General features: G+C 40.6%; 1 protein-coding gene across 1 annotated transcript in view; it reads left to right on the top strand.

Moving 5' to 3' along the window:
• ntrk1 (neurotrophic tyrosine kinase, receptor, type 1) overlaps positions 1-21182 on the top strand; it is a gene marked incomplete at its 5' end in the record, with an annotated part of 30334 nt that extends 9152 nt beyond the window's left edge. The window contains 13 exons of the mRNA XM_079227461.1: positions 468-536; positions 2289-2443; positions 3081-3226; positions 3541-3679; positions 6068-6397; positions 8719-8777; positions 8871-8973; positions 10732-10887; positions 11226-11356; positions 12868-13040; positions 16579-16819; positions 17499-17657; positions 20871-21182. Of these exons, the coding sequence (XP_079083587.1) occupies positions 468-536; positions 2289-2443; positions 3081-3226; positions 3541-3679; positions 6068-6397; positions 8719-8777; positions 8871-8973; positions 10732-10887; positions 11226-11356; positions 12868-13040; positions 16579-16819; positions 17499-17657; positions 20871-21056 (2047 nt within the window). The 3' untranslated portion in view covers positions 21057-21182. The remainder of the gene's footprint in view (positions 1-467; positions 537-2288; positions 2444-3080; positions 3227-3540; positions 3680-6067; positions 6398-8718; positions 8778-8870; positions 8974-10731; positions 10888-11225; positions 11357-12867; positions 13041-16578; positions 16820-17498; positions 17658-20870) is intronic.
• Between the last annotated feature and the right edge of the window lie 2850 nt (positions 21183-24032).

Here is a 24032-nt window from a genome sequence, read left to right as displayed (position 1 = left end):
CCTAATGTACTGAACACTGAGCAAACACGGAGAGAGGTGTGCTGGAGCCGTTTGTGAATGTGGCCCCCGGCTGGTGGTGAAATACTTGCCAAAGGTAATTGATCAGAACCCATTTGGATGCATTAACGTTTTCCACTGAGACTAATTCGAAGCAGGTAAGCATCGCTTGAAAGTGAGCAATCAAATCACAGCGCGACTCAACTGCTAGAACAATCTAAATAACATGTTTTCTTTCATTAAGCCCGATAAAAGTTACACTTCCTTTCCAAAAGATGTTTACTTTTTCTCAAAAAAGAATGCAGATGTCATGAAAACAAAACTAATTTCAAATACACTGTCAAGGTACTGTTACCTTATTGATTATGTGCAGACTTCTTTGTCTGGTTGGGTGGTTCTCGACAGCTGAATAGCGATAACAACAAAACAAATGTCGGTAATATCATGTGTCTTCTCTTATCTGTTCATAGCAACCTGGCGTCAAACTCTCTGGAACACATATCCTGGAGGGTGTTTCATTTTCTGCCACTGCTCAACCTGTGAGTCCCTTGAAACTCTCTCATTCATTCAAATAAATTACATTTTCCATGAGGTCAAGTTGACCAGAATAGTCCAAGACCAACGTGATCTGTTGGTAACGCACTGGTTTCCCTCGACAAACAGACAATTGGATTTTTTCCCCCGATTGGATTATTTTAGAAAAATAAGCCCTGTGGCAAACAAAAGCTTATGATACTTGCACGTTTTGTTCTGCAAGATAATGTTCACAAATGAACACTACTTTTATGATTGTTTAAGTGTGTCCATCCGGGGAGAGGGATCCTCCTCTGTTGCTCTCCTAAAGGTTTCTTCCCTTTTATTTCTTGTGAAAGGTTTTTTTCTGTTTTTTGTGGCATTTTCTTGATCCGATGTGAGGTCCTGGGACAGGGATGTCGTATATGTACAGATAGTAAAAGCCCTGATTTGTCATTTGTGATTCCGGGCTATACACAATTGAATTGAATTGAATTGAATACAATGACCACAAAGCTTTAGGCTATAAACAAACTACACCACAGTCACATGACTTCATGTCACCGGCGCTTAAAAGGTGGACGAGTGTTCGGTATGATGACGTTTAGTTTCATTGAGTCGCTTGTTAGCAACAGCCTTTCTGAAGACATGTAAAAGCTTCAAAACTCACAAGAGATGTGTTGACTAATGTGAGTGTGTGCTAACCACAGACATGGTTCCAGGCATCTAACAAATACCACATAAAAAACAAAAAACATTGACTTTGAGACAAGTGAACCCTAAGTGCAAAAACGCTAACTGGACTAATGCTAACTTGAACAAGTAGGTATGCAGCTTGCAGAAGGCCATCAGTGCAAGACATGCCAACACACACAGGGGTTCCGGACAAAGCACGTTACACATGCCTTTGATTAGCATTAAGGCAAGACACTACAGTAAAGCTAAAACATTTTCATGCATCAATCAATTTTGAGAGTCTGTGCTATTTGTCTTCCTATGTCTCCTCTTAGACTGATGGAAAGAAAACATCCCTAATACATTTAAGTGTTTATTTTCCTACTATTTTCACCTGTAGATTTCTTCTAAATTCAAGTTAGCATCCGACGTTGCCTCATTTACATGTTTACATGTTTTTTTTTGTTCTAAAACAACACAAACTGTGTAAAAGAGGCTGTTGTCTCTCGGCTGACGTGATTATGATGTGAATGTAAATGATATATTAAAGTAGAAGATGGAAGTTAAAAATACAAAAGATGAAATACTAATTATTCAGGTTAAACTCTGTTTAAAAAAGCCTTTCAATGTTCTCGTTATCTTATTGCATTGTGCTTTCACCAACCCAGAGCTTAATTCACGGGTCAGCAAACTTACTTATTGGAAAAATAAATAACTACTGCTGCCTTTTAGAAAGTGATTTACTTATCAGTACAAAGCAACACTCGATTCAGCTGCTAAAATGTTCTTTGAAAACTGAAGAACGATTGAATCATTATGAAGAATTGAAAGTAAGAGGGAACGGATTCATCAATATTGCATGTTTTCTAATTATTTTAGCGGTTTTTATAGTGCTCTGTATGTGTGTTAATACAATAAAGTAAGCCAATACTGTTGTGCGTTTAAAAAAAGAGAGCATGTCTGCGATAAATAAATTAACTCATTCATTAGTTTCTCCCTTTATCTAATTTATAATGTTTTACAGTTGAAGTTCATTCTTTTCTGTTACTGACAGAGAAATTGGATCAAAAGGAATGAGAAATTTAGTTTGTTTTTCTCCTCAGGGTTTTGCGGGACAACCCTCTTGTTTGCTCATGTGACCTCCACTGGCTGCAGCAGTGGCAGCGAAATGAGCGCGGTGACGTGGACAACCAGATGTTGTCTTGTTTCTCCGACGACCAAGAAGTACTGCTCAACTCTTTGGTGATCAATAACTGCAGTGAGTGACATCCAGACTTTATTTCTGCACTGTATCGTGATGTTGTATGATGCTATCGGTAATAATGCATGTTCACAGTAAGATGTGCAAAATGTTCAAACCAGAAATCAAGTCTCCAAATGTTTGCATATTCATAGATTCTGGAATTTTTCAATAAGAGAAAAGTATGCATTTTAATTAGGTTTTTTTGTGGGGGGGCACATCAGACACAATTTTATTCTGTATTTTTCTACATCTTAAAACACATCCGGAGGCGATAGTGTTATATTTTATTGTAAAGTTCATGACTTAACTCATGTGGTGTCGTGAATATTTGAAAACAACGCAGCTTTACCCAGTTGGCTTGAAAAAGGGAACATAATAACTGTGTGTCGATCCACTTCTGCATATCAATGCCTCCAACGAGCAGGTGCAGTGAAATGGAGGGAAGAAATTGGCTCGCCAGCATTGCCGTTTTGATCGTGTCGAGCGGGAACGTCTTGTTGCCAGGAAACATTATGAGAGAGTTTTGGCCCTGCAGCGACGTTTCTCTGAACTGCGAAAAGAAAGAAGGAAAACAGAAAAGAAAAACTCTTCACTCAGTCGTACCATCGCATTAGCGACCCGTGCTCATCGCTGTCTCCTCTGCTGCTCACAGGTCTGCCTGTGGTGACCATTGACCCCTTCAAAGAGTCAAAGATTCAAGAAGGAGGCAACCTGACGTTTGCGTGTCAAGTGACGGGAAGTCCTTCTCCCAACGTGAGATGGCGAACTGATGAGCTCAAGTCTCGCTTCTTTACCCAGGTAGTGAAGCATTTTCAGTAAATGTAAATATTTATTAACAAAATATAACTTGCTAACTACGGCCGGCTGTATTTGTCTGACGCCACGTGTCTGTGTGTTTTCTAAAAGTTATATTTCATATTTACTGCTGTGCTGTGGCTTAAAGCTATTTATATAAAGTACAGTTGGGTTATTTTATCTATTGATCTACAGTATAGTAAATTGGATCCCATTTCACCCCTCTGACCTGTATCCCTCTAAGTGATCTCTATGTAGTTGTGCCCGGGCTGCATTAACCTCCTCTGCTCTTCGTCTGCACTGTTGACTGCTGACAGGAGAGAATCTGGGGCTCCACATTAGAGCTGGTCCTTTTCCTCTCCAACATTTCATCCAAGGACAACCTGCACAACCTAACTTGTGAGGCCGAGAACCAAGCTGGGCCCGGGGAGGAGATGGTGCAGTTGGACATCGAGTGTAAGTGCCTGCAAAATAAAAAACACACTTTTGAAAGCTCACCGACTCAACGCAAGTCGTCGGGGCTTAATGGAGGTTAGGGCGAGAGCACACTGGGGCCATTTGTCTAGTGCAGGCAGGGTGGACAGCCAGAGAAAGGAAAAATGCACTGTACTGATTTCTTCTAAATGCCCCCTCCTCAAACACGAGCATGTACCTGCCACGAGTCTAATGGAGCTCTTTGTCATCTGCCACTCACTCTGGCGACTGGGCGAGAAGTGTTAGAATAATATGAGTGGAGTGCTGCAGGTATGGCTCGTCATTTAAAGGAAGGATACAATGAGGGACAAAAGAGAAAGAGCTTACCTCTCCTTGCTCTCAAAGAACTCCTTCACCTCACACTCACTGTACTTCTCAACTGTAGTTGCAGCTTGACCCAGGAGGTTTGCTGTTGTTTTTCTCCTTTCAGATGCATTAGCGCATCTGCTAGTCGAGGAACATGGAGGAATGACAGCACCCAGCGGTCCCACAGAAAACTCTGTCAGATGCATTAGCGATACATTACTGGAAAAAATACTGCCAAAACAATATCGTATATCACCAACTCGGTGACACACATTAGAAAAATAAAGCCAAAAAGAGCGGGGGCGCCAATCAGCTGAGGCCGAATGCACGAGCATCGAGGGACAGATAATGAACGTCAGGAAAATGGGGCTGATAACCCGTGCTAAGATCTGATTTGAGCCTTTGCTAATGGACTTTTCCCTCCTACTCCGGAAAACCGCTTCATCCGCAGTGATTGGCAGTCTGTAAATACGTTAGTGCAGCTAATCTATCAACATCAGCCCCCCTGGTGGACGGACACTCGTTAACCGCTGGCCCTTTAATTACTCTTAATTACCTCCCTGAACAGTGGGTGTTTACTGCTGAGTGGCTCTCTGTGCCATTGATTCATGGCGCCCGTGTGGCTTCCCTTTCAAAGAAGAGCATGTGTGTGTTTTTGCAGTGTCATTTGAAGTAAAAAAAAGTGGATTCAGAGCACAAGTTTTATTTACAAAAGTTATTTATTTTGTATGCAAAAAGGTTCAGGTTACCTGTGAATCTGGCTGGAGTGATGCCGGGAATCACTTTGTGTATTTCCTGAAAAAGCTAATAGTCTAAAATACTCCAGTGACAGCTGGCAGGCTCACTAAACATGATTCCAGTCCTCCTTTTAACCCCTGCAGTGAAATAGCTTGTGTGAGTTTAGGAGGGGTCGCTAATGGATGATTAGTTAAATATGAATCACGGTGCTAATTCTCACCCAGTACAACAGACTTTCAGTGGGCTCTGGAGGAAAAGACCTCAGTATCCCCTTAGCACAGCACTTTCTAAAGGCTGGGTCATGGGTTAAGAGCAGCAGACTTGTCAGCGCAGCACGAGGGGTCTCTGCACTTGAGAGTTGTGTTCGATCCAGACGAGGCCATTTCCTGTAACCTCACGTCCTGCGGAGCTTCCAGGTAGCTTTTGTGGTCGGGGGCCTGACGACGACCAGGATTCATTATTCAGCAGGTCAGCACAGGTTTGATGTACAGATGGAGAACATTGATTCATGGAAACGCAGGGAGGAACCTTTCGGACGCTTCACCAACCGTCGACTTTGTGTTGCACAATTGTTGCCTGAAAGCTCGTGCATTTAAATGAACATCGCTGTAATTATTATTTGATTTATTGGCAATGACCAGTGTAAAGTACTTTATTAATTATTATTATTATTATTATTATTATTATTATTATTATTATTATTATTATTATTATCATCACTTAATTGTATGCTACTTTGCACTTCCACTTCTCTACACTTCAGAGGGAAACATGGTACTTTTTATTTAAATAATCAATCACTCTGCAGATTATTTTCTCAATTAATTGATTAATCATTTAGTTTTTTAAATCTCAATAATAATAATAATAATAATGGGAGAATTTCTCATGACAGTTTTCTAGAGCCCAACGAGATGTCTTAAAACTTAAAACCTAAATGCGCTTAATCTGCAGTGATATAAAAGCAGCAAACTGAAAAACGATTAATTGATTACTAAATAAAGATTAATGTTAGGGCCATGTTGCTCCGTTTGGACGCAGCCAGGCTAGCTGTTTCCATCTGTTTCCACACATTATGCTAAGCTAAGCTAAACTGACTGCTGGCTGTATAGCTTCATATTCACCACACAGACGTGAGTGTGTCTATCAAGTCTCATCTCACTCTTGGCAAGAAAGCAAATTACTTTATTAAATCTTTACTTTCCTAGTTGACATTCCAAATAAGAAACACAAAGTCAGAAGCAAATGAAACACTTTCCATTCCCAATCTTCTACTTCTCTGCTCTAACTGCCTCTGAACTCTCAAAATATGTCATCTCCCATCAGTTCCAGTAAGAATCGACAAACTGGGCGACGCCGTGCCGCAGCACCACTGGTGTTTCCCCTTCGTGGTGGATGGCAACCCTGAACCGACCATCACCTGGCGCTACAATGGCAACAAGCTCAAAGAGACAGCCTACATATACACCCAGCTCTTCCCTGACTCCGGGGACGGATCCGAGAAGCACGGATGTCTCTTCCTCAACAAGCCCACCCACTACAACAACGGCAACTACACTCTAATCGTGCAGAACAAGCTGGGAAGAGATGAGGCTACAGCCATCGGGAACTTTATGGTGTGGTTCGACGACATAGATCCCGAGGGAATATTTCCAGGTGAGTTCCTGAAACTGTTTTGGAGCTGCAGAAGGTTTTTATTTTTCCGAGCAGCATCCCATAACGAGCAGGGGGAGGCCATTAGGGCGGCTGCAAGAGGAATCTATCTTAATATCTTATTCAACACGGCCTACTCCAGTGTTGTAACACTGATTAATCTGCAACATCTTTCAACAAGGTCCCTTAAAACACTGAGTTGTCACAAAGCAATGAATGAAAAATGTATCAAATGTCCCTGAACATGTCTGCATTTAGGAATATAGTTATAAGTTAATGAAACATTATGTAATGATCAGCCCTTAGAGATCTGGGAATAAAAATACTTTCTTCATGAGTCATTAACTCTGAATCAGCTGTTGAGCAGCTTAACACTAATACACACTTATTACGAACAATGTGTTTATAAGTTAATACGATTTTCTTCATACTTACAACATTCTCTCCCCATATCAATCCGGCTTTAGAAAACAACACAGCACAACTACAGCCTCACTCAAACTCACCAATGATATAATAGACTGGCTGGATCAAAAGAAAGTTTGCACAGCTCTCTTTGTTGACCTTTCAAAGGCCTTTGACACAGTGGATCATTCCATTTTGAAGCAACGCCTGCTTGATATAGGTTTATCCGAGCAGGCCGTTGGCTGATTTAATAATTATCTGTCTAATAGAAAACAATGTGTTCGTTTTGAAGGCACCTCATCCACACTGCTAAATGTCTCTACTGGTGTGCCACAGGGCTCAGTTCTGGGCCCGATTCTGTTTGTTATTTTTGTAAATACATTGGGCAGTAACGTCCCAAATGCCAAATTTCATTTTTATGCTGATGACACAGTTATATACTGTTGTGGCACCACTCTTGCCGAGGCCCTTGGCAACTTACAAATTGCTTTTAACCTTGTGGAAAATCAGCTCATTGAACTAAGACTTGTCTTGAATGCCACCAAAACCAAACTGTTGATATTTTCCAATGGCAGAAAAGTGCCTGTATCTCCACCCAGCATTTTGTCATTGCAAGGTTATGAAATTGAACTTGTGAATTGTTACAAGTATCTCGGTATCTGGTAAAAAAATTAAGAGTGAAACTGGCATTCTTTTTCCGTCACAAATCTTGTTTTTCTTTTTTTAGCAGAAAAAAGTTCCCTTATATATGAATGCCCCAGCAAACTGTTTGCGTTCTCTAGACACTGTATATCATGGTGCCTTAAGGTTTGTCACTGATTGTAAAGCCTTCACTCACCACTGCATCTTATATGCTCAAGTTGAGTGGCCATCTCTGGCAGCACGCCGCCTTATACACTGGCATATTTTTATTTATAAATCTATCTTGGGTCTGCTCCCCCACTATTTATGCAACTACATCTCTAAATCCCAGAGCAATTACTGCTTACGTTCCAATGAGTTTTATGTATTAATTATACCCAAAGTTAATTCTGAATTTGGTAAGCACTGTTTTAAGTTTGCTGTACCTGCTGCTTGGAACGCATTGCAAAACACTTTAAAGTTGAAGGAACTTATCAACCTTGAAACTTGTAAGACTCGTGTGAAGGAAATTGGAGCGGCTTCATACCGCACTTGTTCTTGTTTTGGTATAAATCCGGAGTTTAGTCCTGTTGCTTTATCTTTTAATGTCTTTTATCTGTTTTATGTGATTTATGTGTGTCTTGTGTATGTTGAAACTTTGTCTATGCTGCTATCTTGGCCAGGCTTCCCTTGGAAAAGAGATCATTGTATCTCAACGGGACCGACCTGGTAAAATAAAGGCTAAAAAAAAGTACAAAAAAGTTTGTAAAGTATACAAATACAAAATGATTTATATTCTCCACTAAATGTCATGTTCTGTCTTAAATATATATTGCATAGATATGTGAATGGGCTAGTGCTTTAGTGCAATAGGTATTTACATACCTCAATGTGAAATAGCCTAAACTAAAAATAATAATTGGAAAAAAACCTATTTTTATTCATCAGCTAAATGTTTAATATTGAAACTGTGTGTGTGTGTGTGTGTGTGTGTGTGTGTGTGTGTGTGTGTGTGTGTGTGTGTGTGTGTGTGTGTGTGTGTGTGTGTGTGTGTGTGTGTGTGTGTGTGTGTGTGTGTGTCCTGTCACAAAAATATTTCAGCGCACGCTTTAATATCATCGTTTGCTTCCTCGGTTCATAAATGTGTTTGTGTTTTTCCCTCATGCCAGTCCCTGATGTGGCTCCAAGTAAGTCTTGGATTTGATTTATACTCTCCTCAAAATCCCAGCATGTCTCCTCAACACTGCATCGACTTGATGAGAAGTCTCCCTAAACAAATCTCCTTCCTGCCCCCTCAGTTCCGACAAATAAATCCAACATGGACGTCACAGAGAACCCGGAGAGTCGAGTGTTCGTGGTATGTCCGTGCGTCCGCAGTTCAGATACAAATATGTCCCGACTATCAGTGATGTCAGTGAGTGTGACTGTACATCTGTCTTTGTTTGAACAGGTGTCTGTGGCTGTGGGTCTTGCTGTGCTTGCCTGCACGTTCCTTCTCATCATGGTTCTGGTCATCAACAAGTGTGGCCAGCATTCCAAGTTTGGTATTCACCGTAAGTTGAAACACAGTATTTAATTCGCTGAACGCACAATCTAGCCGCTATTCGATGAAAGGAATCGTTTGGCATTTAGGTTCGATGAGAAGATTGATAGCTCTTCTCATCTCATTCAAGAAAGCAATTGTTTGAAATAAATGTTTGTGCAATGTTTGTGTTAAAACATCCGCCTACCAGCACCCCCGATGCGCACTAATGAACACGTTACATCCGATTTGTAAGTGAGAGTTACTCATAACTATTTTTTAACTTTTTTTTAAAACTTTGGATGTAGCCAGGCTAGCTGTTTCCCCCTGCTTCAAGTCTTTATGCTAAACTAAGCTAATCAACCCCCCAGTTCTCCATCGTTAACACACAGACAGTAGAGTGTGTTGCTAAACCGAGCACTCTCTTTTTATGAAGAACCAAATCCTTAGCAAGTCAAACTGCATCGGGAACCATAGAAAGGCCCTTTTGTGGCATCAAGACTTCTTTATTTCTTCATTTTATTTCTTTACTGCTGTTACCAGGATGAAGGGAATCAAGTTGTAGGTCTGGACGCAAATATTTGACTCTTCGTATTTGGTTTTCAATTTTGTGGATTCGGATGTGAACCCTTTGGGATTACAAACATGCATAAAACATAGCTTTTGGATTTTTTTTATTTGATAACATATAGCAATACAAAAAAGAAAATTGTAGAATAACAGAATCCTTAAAAATTCAAAACACATACTGCATACTGTAAAACACATACTGCACAGCCGAGAACGGACAAATGTGCGGCTGAGTCCTTCACGAGTTTTGCCGACGAGCCAAGCCAGAGCCTTTGCCTTGTTGTTCTCAGAGGCAATGGTATTCTGGACGCCCCTACCGAGTAGGTGTCATCGTCTCAGCCCAGAACCACAATCCGAAGACGTATATGCGAACTGGAATGAGCCATATTGTCGAAACGTTGTCCCAAATTATTGTTTCAAATCGCATATGTTTCTGTCAGGCTCTCAGAAGGTAATGTGCAGCAGACACCGACTAATATAAGAGCTGTAACTTTGCACACGGGCAGCCGCTGTGTTGGCTTCGCTAAAGTGCCTTAATTACTGCATGAGAATGGCGGCAGAAACCTCCCTTGGCCACTGCCACGTGGTGAGGGCCATTAAAGAAGATGGATGGATGGATGGAGGAACAGCTAGACGTGATATAGCTCCACTCGGACCCCCCCAACACACACACACACACACACACACACACACACACACACACACACATACACACACACACACACGCACACATACACACACACATCTACCCTTCTCACTCTAAAAGTGCCTAAGTGGGCCTGATTGCCTAAGTGGGCCCTGCTCCCTCTTTCCTTTCCTCCATCGCTTCTGTGCTCTCTCTTTGTTGTTCCATTTTCTACCGTGTTGGACTCTAGGGTTTCTGTGGTTTGCCTTGCTGAGTGGGGTTTTACAATTTGGGCCCCACTTGTTTGGCTTTTAATACACACTGTCAGGGGTTGCTAACCATTCAGGCTCCCTTTCCCCCTTTTCCAGTTCAATGTGTCCTGATTGCTGCATGGTTGATGATGGTGATTATTAGAGCTTGTCATCATCTGTCACCACGGCACCAACAAGCGTGCAGCCAAGCCGGTGGCGGAGACTCGATGGAAAAAATAAGTTCTGAACTGATGGCCGTTGCAATCACAAGTGGTTGGAGGCTGATTGGGTCTTTCGCATCGCTCAGTTTTGCTCGTTTGCATCTCTTCCCACGTGTCGGTAGGGTCATCTGTTCTGGGAACTGAGGACGACCTGGCTGTATCGCTTCGTTTCATGAATTTTGGAACCAGCCCGCCTTCCTCAGATGAAGACTCTGGTTTGTCCAGCTTCGTAGAGAATCCACAATACTTCTGTGGCATCATCAAGGATAAAGACATGTGTGAGTGTTGTTGTTTCCACTCTGATGGTTTGTTACTGAATCCATGCACATGCTTATTCCTGAAATACAATGACATTTCCGTGTTGTTCACTTACTGACTCAAACACTTACATCACCACGACAATTACTTACAGTTACACACCCTTGAAAAACTATTCTTTAAATATACACTTGACACTTTAATAACATACTTGTTCGAACATACAGTACTCTTGTCTTTTACTATTGCACTATGTTTATTGTCTCGCACTAATCACCAAGCCACATTCCTTGTATGTGCAACGTATATTATAGCAGAAAACCGTTTCTGATTCTGATTCTGTCATTCTTTTGTTCAGGCGTCCAGCATATTAAACGGCAGGACATTGTGTTGAAGTGGGAGCTGGGTGAAGGAGCGTTTGGCAAAGTCTACCTTGCAGATTGTGCCAACCTCAGCCCCGACAGCAACAAGATGCTGGTGGCCATCAAGGTGAGTGAATGCCCATCATTTTTTTTCATTATCCCAACGGCACTTTCTCTACTTAAAGCGGGGGTCCGCAAATTTTTTTTCTCCAAATAAAAGTATCCGGCAGCACCAGTTCAAAAAGTTGGCAGAACAGACCATCCGTCTCTTCAGGGCTCCTTCCAAAGCCGAAAAATTGACCATGATGAACGTAAACAATGAACATGGTGTTCTTAGTTCTCACAGCTGTCAAGCTAGCAGCTTGTGGAAGGTCAGAGCGCAGGCCTCTTTGGAGAAGGCTGATTGCTCAGCTCCTGGTCCACGATGTGTTTCGCTTGTAATGTTAGGATATCCAGCAGGAAAATTGAACTGCAGTCAATAAGCCTGTAAAGTGTAAAGGACCCCTGCAGTGACTGCAGAGCCCCGAAGCTGAGAAGTAGATTGGACGAGCGCTTCTCGAGATATACAAAGAACACACAGACAGCAATGTTGTGCTTTATAGTTAGATTGAACATTCATTACCTACCCTCGCTTTAAAGTGGTTTTATTCCCTCTTAAACATTAAACAAAAGAGAAAAGCATAGAAAAAAATGATTTAAGCAGCAACCCGTTACTTTTTGTTATCTATATGAACTGCAACACAAGTAGTACTTAAAACAAGTCAAGTTTTGGAGAGTGCCCCCATCTCTCTTCTCTTTTCCTTTCAGCTCTCCACTATCTAATAAAGGCAAAATGAATACTAAAAAAGTGTGATACTTGATACTACACCAACAAGAGTTAAAGTAAATACACTGCACTTACTCTTAAATCCTCCGTGCACTGAAATAACATCCTGCGGTTTCAGAGTGAGATGTCTTTGTGGAGGACAGTCAGGTGGTTTAATACACACTCATGTTACAACAGGTTAATGCAAACCACAGCGAATTAAAACAAGACGGGGAATTTGGCTCTGCTTAAATTCATCTTCCCATTAATCTGTGCTTTTATTGCAATGCATCATCAGTCATAAGCAGGGGCGTAGCAAGGAATTCTGGGCCTGGATCCTGCTGCTGGTTTATAAAGCACTGAATGGTTTTGGGCCTAAATACGTTTGTGATCTGCTGCTACCTTATGAACCATCCCGACCCCTCAGGTCGTCTGGGACGCGTCTACTTTCTGTTCCAAGAGTCAGAACTAAACATGGAGAAGCAGCGTTCAGCTTTTCTGCTCCACATATCTGGAACAAGGTCCCTGAAAGCTGCAGGTCTGCTGAGACCCTCAGCTCCTTTAAATCCAGATTGAAGACTGTTCTGTTTGCTGCTGCCTTTAATTGAACCAGATTCAAGGATATTAATCAAATCCTGCATCTCACTGCTGAATTTTATTTCTTAAATTGCACTGCAATCTTGTTTTCTTCTGCATTATGTTTTGATGCTTTTAATGCTTTTATTTGAAGCACTTTGAATCGCCTTGTTGTTGAAATGTGCTATACAAATAAACTTGCCTTGCTTTGCCTAACCAGCATCTTCATGTAAATGCACCCCCTTGTGTGCTCACAGACTCTAAAGGACGCCAACGAGTCGACCCGGCAGGACTTCCAGAGGGAGGCGGAGCTGCTGACGGTGCTCCAACACCAGCACATTGTGCGGTTCTACGGCGTCTGTACGGACGGAGAGCCGCTGGCCATGGTGTTCGAATACATGAGGCACGGAGACCTCAACCGATTCCTCAGGTAGGCAGACGTGCTCGTGGTGACGAGTTGAAGTTCAGTTCAGTTGAATTTCTTTGAACCAATCACAATAGTCTTGAGACGTTTCCCTTGCAAAATAGATCAGGCTGGCTTGCATCTGGTTAGCCAAACTACAGACTGCATTGCATGCTGAGCCTGCCGCTACATTGGAAACAATTAATCGATCAATAAAAAAAATCATTCTTAACTTTTTATAAATTGGCAGTTATATCTTTAGGTTTTAAACTATTGGTCTGAGAAAACCAACATTTAAAATATCTTTACTTGGGTTTCAGGATATGACCATTTCTTGCCAATTTTATATAATTTCACAGACCAACCAATTCATCAGTTATCAAGAAAGTAATAAGCATATAGGACAAGGCAAGCTAGTTTGTATAACACCTTTCAACAAGGAGCTGATTCAAAGTGAATTACTGAAGACATGAAGGCATTAAGACACAATATAAAAGAAACAAATAAATATAAAAAGAGAATTGAACTTAAAGGATAATAAAGATAGCCGTCAGTGGCAGCCCTGAGTTACACCTGTGCTTTTCCTAAAAAGACCAGTTGACTCATTGCCACTTCACATCTTCCTCCTTTCCTTCAACAACAGTGTATTTGACTCTGTATATGTAAAGACACTGTGATCTGCAGTACTTGACTATCAGTCAAACCTGACGTGTGCTTAAAGGTTAAACCCACTCAGCGGACCCCGGTGGACTGTGTGGGTTCAGTGGTCTCTCAGCGTATCTGTGGCTCCTGTGTGTTTAAGTACATATGCATGATTGAGGGCGGCTGTGGAAGTGGTTACTCCTAAATAGACTAATAGTTTGATGCTACTGCTGTTCCTCCGTCTCTCAGGGTCTCTAAAGTCCTATTTACAAGAGCTTTAGATGATCTGTGGACCGAAAGTCAGGAGTTTAAATCTTTCTCTTGATTGCACTGTCTTTTGTGAAAGGGACTCAAACACTTCTTAATATCAGTTATGATGTATTTCCCCTACATAATTCCTCCTCCTTCTTTCTCCACTGACAGTTTATATCACCTGTCTGTCACAGAAATTGGAGGCTGCAGTGAATCGTATCAAAGAATGGGCAAAAATCTTGTTGCATCCCGGGCACGTCTCTTGTTTGATGCAAATGTGATTCACAGTATGTCAAGGCGCTGTGGAAAATATACTATTTACAAGATGTCCTCCCTTGATAATAGCAAATAGTAAATTGCAGGATTTCATTTCAATATTGATGGACGCAGAAAATAATCAGATTCAGCACTTGGGCTGAAATAGACGAGACGTGATGTCTCAAGAAGAGCATCATGGCAACACTCAAATTGTTTTGTAACACTGTTTTTTAAATGTGTCATTTGAATCTAACCGCCACAAGTTTATAAACCTCTGGAGGGAGCTGAAGGAGTCTCTGAGGGCTGAGACAGTGTTGACCTATTAGAGCTCTCTTGGCACCTGGGAAACCATCTGACAAATCTATTAGAGCAGACGCAGTTGACGCTGTCTGCCAGGTGTCCTCCACAGGAGACAGATTGGGAATGAAACACAAACACACACGTGTGCACACAGACTTTGCCTGAGATATATGTTCACCAATGGATGGAAATCGCATTTCCAGCAGACAGAATGGGTGAAATGACCGAGGGCCCCCACAATGCAGCTGCTTTCCCACCCTGCCACCTGCCGTTTAAACTAATAGTGATTGTATAGACAACTTCCTTTGTAAGGAGGGGACAAAGTGGAGAGGAGAGATATTAGGATGGATGGAGACACATCATCTGTGATTTGCTCATTTAGGCTGGAGTTGGACGTGAGAGTGGGTGTTTATGATCCACGAGAGTCAATGTGCTCCACATCGTCGAATTGCATTATTGCAAATCAATTGTAGGCGTATTACAAGCCTTATGTTTTCTATTAACCGTCCCTGTTAAACGGCTTTATTATGGCGTGGTCAAACCGACCACGTCTGTGATGCTCTCAAGAGCTCATGTATGTCAGAAATGTTTCAATCTGCAGATTGCATGCGGAGGTCATTGTCCTTCAGGTCACCCAAGGTTGATGCCATAGTTACCAACATACTGGGAGCCCAATCTCAGCATTTGATTAATGTGAACAGCCAATAGAGGCAGAGAAGAATAGCAGAGGCCAGCATGTCCTGTTCTTTACAAATGGAAATATGTGTGATCCTAACGTCCCCTCTACACTGCACAGCGGACGGGAGTTCAGCTCCAGTGAGGGAAGGAAAACCATTAAGGGAAATATTGTGGCATCTCCCAATCAAAAATTGATAACATTTCTTGAAACTGGCATAAAAATCTGACCACGACCAACATATCTTACCTCAAAAGTACTTTCTAAAAAAGCAATGAAGCTTCAGAAATTACAAATAGCACTTGATATACAAGATGAGTCCTCATTAGAAAGGGCTCGCTCCATTAGTTTCAAGAATCTTCTAGATTTAAGAATCTTTTTTTCTACAGCTTTTCTATTGACGTAATTAAGTCTAGGTTTTACATAAATAAAAGACTATACTACTTAGATGTATAGTTCTTTTTTTCAGTGAAAAATTAACCAATTGAACTATAGAAAAAAGAAAAAGAAAAGATATTGGTGATGTTGTATTTGCTCTCTGAGTGATTCACTTTTAAGAATCTAATGCAATTAGTGTGTGACAAGACAATCCTTGTGGCAGTTCAGTGGCGAAAATAAAATAGTCATGGTGTAACTGATACACTTGGAAATGAAGTACATTTGCTCAAATGCTTTACTAAAGTACAATTTGGAGGTACGTTGAAGTACTTTACTTGAGTATTTAAATTACAAGCTACTTTATACTTATACTAAATATTAACATTATTAACTGTTACATTTAAGATTAAGATTCCACATTAAAAACATAACAAAAGAACACCCTAAAAATATTATTATATTGTTATCAAATAAGTGCTTTGTTTACTGCAGACCGCTTATAATAAAGAAACCTCTTGTAGCAGTTCCACTGAAGAGACGTCTACCCAATACAATTCTGAGACTATTGACATAATTCTCAGAGGTCAAAATAGCCATTATTTTACAAAAAGCAAAGATTGCAAAAGAATAAAAAATGATGTGCCCCAACGAAGTCTGAAACCACTGGACTAAACTACATGACTGTATTTAAAATAGTTCAAACAAGCTCCACATTGACCAGCTACAAAGTAAAATGCCGCGTATATTTAATGTATCAGAAATAATCTAATAATGTCATATTAAGAAATGACTCAGTGGGGCCTTTTTTCTGCAGAATGTGTTTTGTACTTTGAGACTTTAAGGACATTTTGGCATCATGCTTGTGTACTTTTACACTGTTCAGTAGGATTGTGGATGCAGGACTCTTAATCTAGTATTTCAGCAATGTTGTATTAGTACTTTTACTTTAGTAAAGGATCTAAATACTAATACACACATGTGGATCTGGAATCAAGCTGCTTTGATAATGTAATGTTATGATCCAAAGGCACTGACATGTTCCTGCTCTGCTGCCTGTAGAGCTCACGGGCCCGACGCTCGTATCCTGGAGGAGACGAAGATGCTGCCGCTGGGTCAGCTCACTCTGCCTCAGATGCTGCACATCGCCGCCCAGATCGCCTCGGGCATGGTGTACCTGGCATCGCTGCACTTCGTCCACCGCGACCTGGCAACCCGCAACTGTCTGGTGGGGGAGGGCATGGTGGTCAAAATTGGAGACTTTGGTATGTCCCGAGACATCTACAGCACAGATTACTATCGGGTGAGTGGCTGAAACAGATTTTTGTTTTGTTCATGTTGTTTAAGCATTGGTTCAGCCAAAGTGAAAAAAAGAAAAACGTTCCTCCCGGCCTGAATGTTAGTGAATCATTTTGCTTTTGGTGAATGTGGGCCCATTTTTCATTTAGGAAGTTGAAACACTTATTGTCCAGATTGTCTGCCTGATATATAGATAGTTCAAGGCTCAATAAGAATATATATGTAGCGTCTCAAAATAATGACTTACCTCAAAAGAATGCATAGTCTGAGATACTAAGTCAAAGTATCTCAAAGGTATCTCAAAATAATGAAACATTTTCTCAATATCTTGACTTTTATGAGATACTACTATTATATTTCCAAAAATATGTTAAAATATTGAGTTTTGCATTATTTTGAGACATGAAATTATTATTTTAAACATACCATGTTCTTATTTTAAGGGTGCTTATTCATTATTTTGAGATATTTTCTCATTTTAATGACTGAAAGACACTTTCGTTCTCATCACAGTGCCGCAAATGGGCTTCCATAGTAAGAATTTTTTGAAATGGGCTAATTTAAAATATGGTATTTTTGTTTTAATTCAATCAACAAAGCAAAGTGGTTAAATGTTCACCTTGAGACTTCCATTATGCAATAACGGTGAAACATTACATACGTTGCCTCGTCTTCCTCCTCAGGTGGGCGGACGTACGATGCTGCCGATCCGCTGGATGCCCCCGGAGAGCATCATGTACAGGAAGTTCACCACAGAGAGTGACATCTGGAGCTTCGGCGTGGTCCTCTGGGAGATCTTCACCTACGGCAAACAGCCCTGGTACCAGCTGTCCAACAGCGAGGTGGGTTGGAAAGTTTATCACCAACTTTGATCTGCTGTCACGTTGCCAGGAAACATGTTATTTGATCTTTTTTTATAACCAAAGGACAAATATGGGTAGCACTTTATAATAACTACACACTTTTTAGCATTAGTAAAGCATGACTAAACACTGAACTCATCATTCATCACAGTTATACATGTTTCATTCTTGATTAATAAGCTTGGGTTTCATACTTTATAAATGATGGTGTGTATAGTAACGGAGTATTTCTACTTCGTTACTATACACCACTGCTAACACTTTACAAATAATCGTAATAATCATCTATAAGTCCTGAATACTTCATTTACAAATGGGGAATTCATCATTTATAAAGTATGAAACCCAAGCTTATTCATCAAGAATGAAACATTTATAACTGTGTTTATGAATGAGTTACTAATGAGTATTCATGTTGGAATAATGCTTTATAAATGATGAATTCAGTGTTTATTCATGCTTTACTAATGCTAAAAAATGTGTAGTTATTATAAAGTGCTACCCAAATATGTCTCATTTAAATGGTCAGTTAAAAATACATGTTTCTTACTCACCTTTTGTGGTATCTAGTGCAGCAGATAGTGTTTTATTTGTCCAGTTTTTGAGACATATGACATCTGTAACTGTCCCAGGCACGTTTGTCTCAGACAGGAGGCGCTATGTTTGTGGGTTGTCCGTCTGTCCGTCCCATCTCAGGAACCCCTTGTGGGACATTCTTCAAATTTTACACGATCTTGCACTTGCAAAACACCAAATTAAACCATAGCTCAAGAATTTATGTGCTAATTATTACAGTTTCACACAAATGTCTAATAGGATGAGATGATGATGGATGAACATTCTGGACATACATGGATGTGAACTGCAACTGACTAGACACAAACAACCTTGAGGCAGTAGTTCTATTTTTTATTTTTCAATAATTGTCCTGATCTAGAGATATCAGGCCTCATGCTGTTGAGAGACTCTGCTCCAAGGATGAATGTTTTTCAGTTATTTGCATCGTTGCAAAGGTCAATGATTGGTTACTTTAAACGTTGCTCCATCCAGTAAAAGTCTTCTTTTGAGTGTTTTTCTCTCTGCTGTGTAGAATTTCTCTTCTAGGACATAACTTGGCACTGTGTGCTCTTATTTCCTGTCAGACATCAGAATTTATTTTGGCATTGGGAATTTAATTTAATCTCCGAACCTCAACAAACATAACTGGAACTATATAACTGGAGTGGATAGTGATTAGATACGTTTTCGTTTTTTTTTTGTGATGTGGGTGAACTGTCCTTTTAAAGTGGACCAATGAAACTAAAAGGAATTATCTCGTGTGACTGTTTCTCTTTCAGAACTTAAAAATTGTTGTTTAGCATCCTAATTCACCTGCAGGACGTTTTTACTGTTTTTTCCGTCACTACTGCTGTTGATTTTAAACAGCAGTAGACAAGCTAGCAAAGTAAAAAAACTGACCTACTGATACCCTCCGTAAAATCAAAACCTTTTGGTTTTTACACTTAATCTTGTACAGATTGAACCGATAGATACAACTTGTTTATTAAGTGAGCTTTAAGCATTGGTAGGCAAACCTTTTACCCTAGATTAGTTGGTTAAGATAACTAAACTAATCTTATTATGCAGCGACAGCTTTCTAGTTACAGCTTATACAGCAAAGTTTACATTTAGATAAGAGTTTACAGAGTGTACAGGGAGCTTTTTCTAAATGTTTTTCAATGAAAACAGCTGCCAAATGCTGTGAGAGTAAGTAAAACAGTACAGAACAAAACATTTCCATTGACGTCGTAAATACTTCAGACCATATGTTGCTGAAGTTTTTTTTTTACGACTCTACCCTCTTAAACTAATCAATAAATTCATAGTAATTAAGGGCAGTCCAGTCTAGCCTTTTCAGTTTGAGCACCAAGAAGTGGGACTCCATTGCGACCACAGCGGTGCTATTACAGGCCCAAACCCTCTCTCCTTTCAAGAGAAGGGTGGATCACTTTCCCCCGGCACTCAATTCTAATCTCATTGGCTCTCCTTTTTGCCCGAGCCCAATGAACTTTAATCTTGTTAACCTAATCTGTCTCGGCCAATGAGGGACAGGTGAAATTATCATGTTGCCTAAACACGCAGTGGCGGAGATAAATCATCCCAAAAAACTGACTCTGCGGCAGTCGCCATTTTGGGCCGTCCGCCGTGAGTCTGACTGACGGGCCATTCGGGTGTGAATCGGTTGAGCGCTGACAGGCCTCTTGTGTTCATTGCATCGGGCCAAGGTTAACAATTGGGAAGAGATTGAGTCAGCACCCCTTCAAATGGAGAGCGCAGTGAAATCCGCTCTCCCATCCTCGACAGTGATTTATTCACTGAGCGTGTGAATTCAGCCATCCAAGCCATTAATGTCTGAGCTGAGGGTTATTCATATTTTGGCTGCTCTCATTTGTCCCCAAGGTCTCTGCTAATGGAAACTGATCTGGAAAGGTTTTTGGGCCCAAAAGTATGTTTGTTAAAAATAAAATTGTATCCGCTATTATCTCTCTGAATTGTATTTTAGCACACTGAGAATTTGCCACTATATGGTTGACATGTTTTCTTTTACATACAACAACTAGATTGATTGCCATGAAATGTGGTACCGGGATTCATGGTCCCCAGAGGTTGAATTGCAAAAACATTGACCCCCTGATCTTTGATCTAGCGGCATCATCGGGTCAACATTTATGTTCGTCCAATTCTTTAGTTTATGACTAAATAAAAGCCTGCAATACGAGTGACATTCCCAACAGCATCAGCTGTGTTTTGTGTTTCGCGCTAATTAACAAATGTTTGCATACTGACACGCTAAACATTATATACTTACTATGTATATGAATAATGCTATACAACGTTAGCATTATCATTGTGAGCATCTTAACATGCTGAAAGGTCAATGACCGTATTTATATATATATATATATATATATATATATACATATATATATATATATATATATATATATATGTGTGTGTGTGTGTGTGTGTGTGTGTGTGTGTGTGATTATAGCCTCAAAGGGTCTTGTTTAAAAGCTCAAATATCTATATATAGTTAATCGCTGGAGAGCTGAGATATGAAGTTAAGCTGACACAACGTCTTTGGTCTGGACACAATACACAATACTGTACATCCTGTTAATATAACGCATTTCTAAATTCCCACCCAAACAGGCCATCGAATGCATCACGCAGGGTCGGGAACTGGAAAGGCCACGCACCTGCCCGAAGGAGGTGCACCTGCTGATGCAGGGCTGCTGGCAGAGAGAGCCCCAGCAGAGGATGGTCATCAAGGACCTCCACAGCCGCCTGCTGTCCCTGGTCAAGAACCCGCCGGTTTACCTGGATATCCTGGGCTAAGGAGGCCGGGAACCAACCGGGGAGCAGAGGCTGGGGAATGTGCCGCTTTAACTCCATTACTCTAATCAGGGCTGATTATTTTAAACAGGTTCCTTTTGGTTTGAGATTAAAAAATAGGTCCCAGCTGCTGCTTTTCCAGCCTCGACGCTTGATGGACGAACCGTCCGCTTTAAGTTTCCGGCCCTCGTCCTTCTCTGGAAACCTGTCAAATGTTTACCAAAGTGTTTAATGTTTATCTGGAGTGGGATCAGCCAGATTGAGGGACATGCATGGATAAGTGTTGAAGTAACTGTATATGGGCTTTACGTTGCCAGGAGTGCTATCTCAGAATGATGGCTTGTCGAGGGATTTTGGCTCCGAGCTGTGGTACATTTTATACGACTCTACAGCTGACACTTGTGATGAAAGGCAACTAGAAACTGAAACGGATGATTACAAGAGAGGGCACTTCACATCATGAGGCAAAAGTGGAAACCAATTTTTCAGATTTGCGCTCAGCAGTCACTTGTACAGTATAGGCACTGATTTTGGATAAGTTTTGATATGGGACAATATTTAAAGGCTTTCAGTAAATGTATATAAGAAATCAAAGTTGTACAATCAAAACCGTAAGCTTGTTTGTTTCTGAAATCCAGTGTAACATATGAGTATTTTTAAAGAACAAAATGTCAAATAAGTGTGTTTACATTTAATGCGGTCAGTTTTGCTGTCAAAATATGAAGAAAATACTTCCAAAAGAGCAACAGTTTGGCCGGCCTGAGACGCTCAGGATGGGCTTTTTGTACAAATCAGCAATGTTCAACATGCGGCTGTTGCCACCTTCAAAAATCAAAGCACTGCAGTGAAATTCGGTACGGGGGCAAGATGGTGGGGAGGGGACATACTGAGATGGTTTTAGAGGTAGCAGATGGATTTAAGTGAGTGAAACTCCACGAGGAGAGGGACAGATGGCGCTGAAACAGAGACTGGAGGGGAGGCCACCTCCATGGGAAAAACAGAAGTTTAAATTTAACCAAATGTTAGAGGATGAAAGCCTGAGTACAAACCGCTGTGATGCCTTTAAGTGTAAATACTAAATGTACATACTCTGTATTAATGTCTAAAAAGTATATATATCTTCATGTATTGTTACTCTAGCACTTTGTATATTGTCTGCCCTTAAAAATAAACAAACTTGAATAAAAAATAAATAATAATAATGGCTGCAGCCTGCCTCCCTCGGTATCAGTCAATCAGTCATTATCGTGTGCTTCAGAGCGAACAATGATTTGGGCCGCTGTCTGTCCTTAAAGTTAGACATCTTAACAAGGCTATTCAACCGCCTTCTATTATTTTTGACGAACTAATCAGCATCCTGCGACGTCTCGCCGGTATCCTCAGCAGATGGTTATTGAAAAAGAAATAATCAAGTTTCATATTGCCTTACCGCCGGGCCTCCAGCAAACAAACACCAACCAAAACCCTTCTCTCTCCAGCCCCCCCATCTCCTCCTCATCGCCACCCTCCCTCCATCACTCTGTATGCAGAGCGTCTCCTGGGAGTGGTAATGGATTGCGAGTAATGCTATCATCCCTTTTTCTGCCTCTTTCTTTCCCTCCACCTCCTCTGGTGTACTGGGCGGATGAAAACACTTGGAGGACTCGTGTCTGGCTTATTGTTTCTTCCAGTGTCTACAAGCAGATTCTGGGTCAGATAGGATTAGTACACTCTGTAGTGTTTGTCCCCGTTATCCTTAAGGACTCCATTTGTGGTTTCGGAATGAACCCTTTTTTAATAAGCACTCGAGTCTCCAACCTGGTTAGATATGGGATATGGCTATAATAAGAGCTGGGAATGAGGCCATTTTTTAAAATGTAACCCCTATTAGAGCTTTGCTTTACTTATAAACCTTCTCCCTCGACATATAATGCTTGTATGCAGGATATTGATTTTTTTTCTTTAATGGTAATTTTTCTTCCATGACAATGCCAGTGCAGATTCATTTAGCCAATAATAGACCACTCTGTATGCTTTACTATAAACCCTGTAAGGCATTAAAGACAGTCACAGAGTAGGAAGACAACTCCTGCACCAAATGTTGAAAGTACGTTAGTAAAATCCTAGCATACCAATCTTTACAACCTGGTAAGAAAAAATAGGAGCAACAATGAATCAAGTTGTTAAAGGATGGTTCACACCTAAATCAGAAATACATCTGTATTCTCTTATCTGTAGTGCTATTTATTAATACAGATTGTTCTGGTGGGAGTTGCCGAGTTTTGGAGAGGTCGACCGTATAAAGTCGGCCTGAATATAATAGGACTATATGGCACTCTGTTTGTGGCGCCAAAAAAATGACATTAGAAAAACACAACAGCAATGTCTCTTTCCAGAAATCATGACCCGGTTACTCAGACCCGAGCGTTTTCGTGTAGGAACTGTGGTTGAAAGAAAATAGTTCCTACTACAAATGATAACAAAACGGCATTGAAAAAAAAAATTGGAGGAATATTAGATTGTTTCAGCTTTTTTTGTGAAATTTTTTAGATATATTTTTTTCTGCAGTGACATGCCTTATTATATTTATTTTAACTGAGGATATTCATGTTCTGCCTCAAACAAAAGCATAGTCACTGGGGACAAGCAGAAGAATCTCAGTTTAGGAAAAATCAGATTTGAAGGCTGACTATTTTGACCATTTCTGCAGTGTGATTTTAAGCCTGACATGTGTTGCCTGCAGATACATCTTTGGGGAAATCACACACCGTTGCAACACTGCAGCCTAGTTTTAGGAGAATAAAAGATGATCAGCAGAGAGGAGCAACGAGCTGCTCAATCTGAAGGACACATACTTATTGTTGTGTTCTGCCCTCTGCTGGTCACTATTCACCAAATTTTCATTTTCATTTTCATTACTCAAAGAGAATATATTTTAGTATTTTGCATGGTTGTAGCTATCGACGTAAAGGACAAGTTGCATATCTGAAGTTGTATTAT

The sequence above is a fragment of the Taurulus bubalis genome (genome assembly GCF_910589615.1).
Source record: "Taurulus bubalis genome assembly, chromosome: 12".
Classification (NCBI taxonomy): Eukaryota; Metazoa; Chordata; class Actinopteri; order Perciformes; family Cottidae; genus Taurulus; species Taurulus bubalis.
This window is presented reverse-complemented; position numbering and strand designations above follow the sequence as displayed.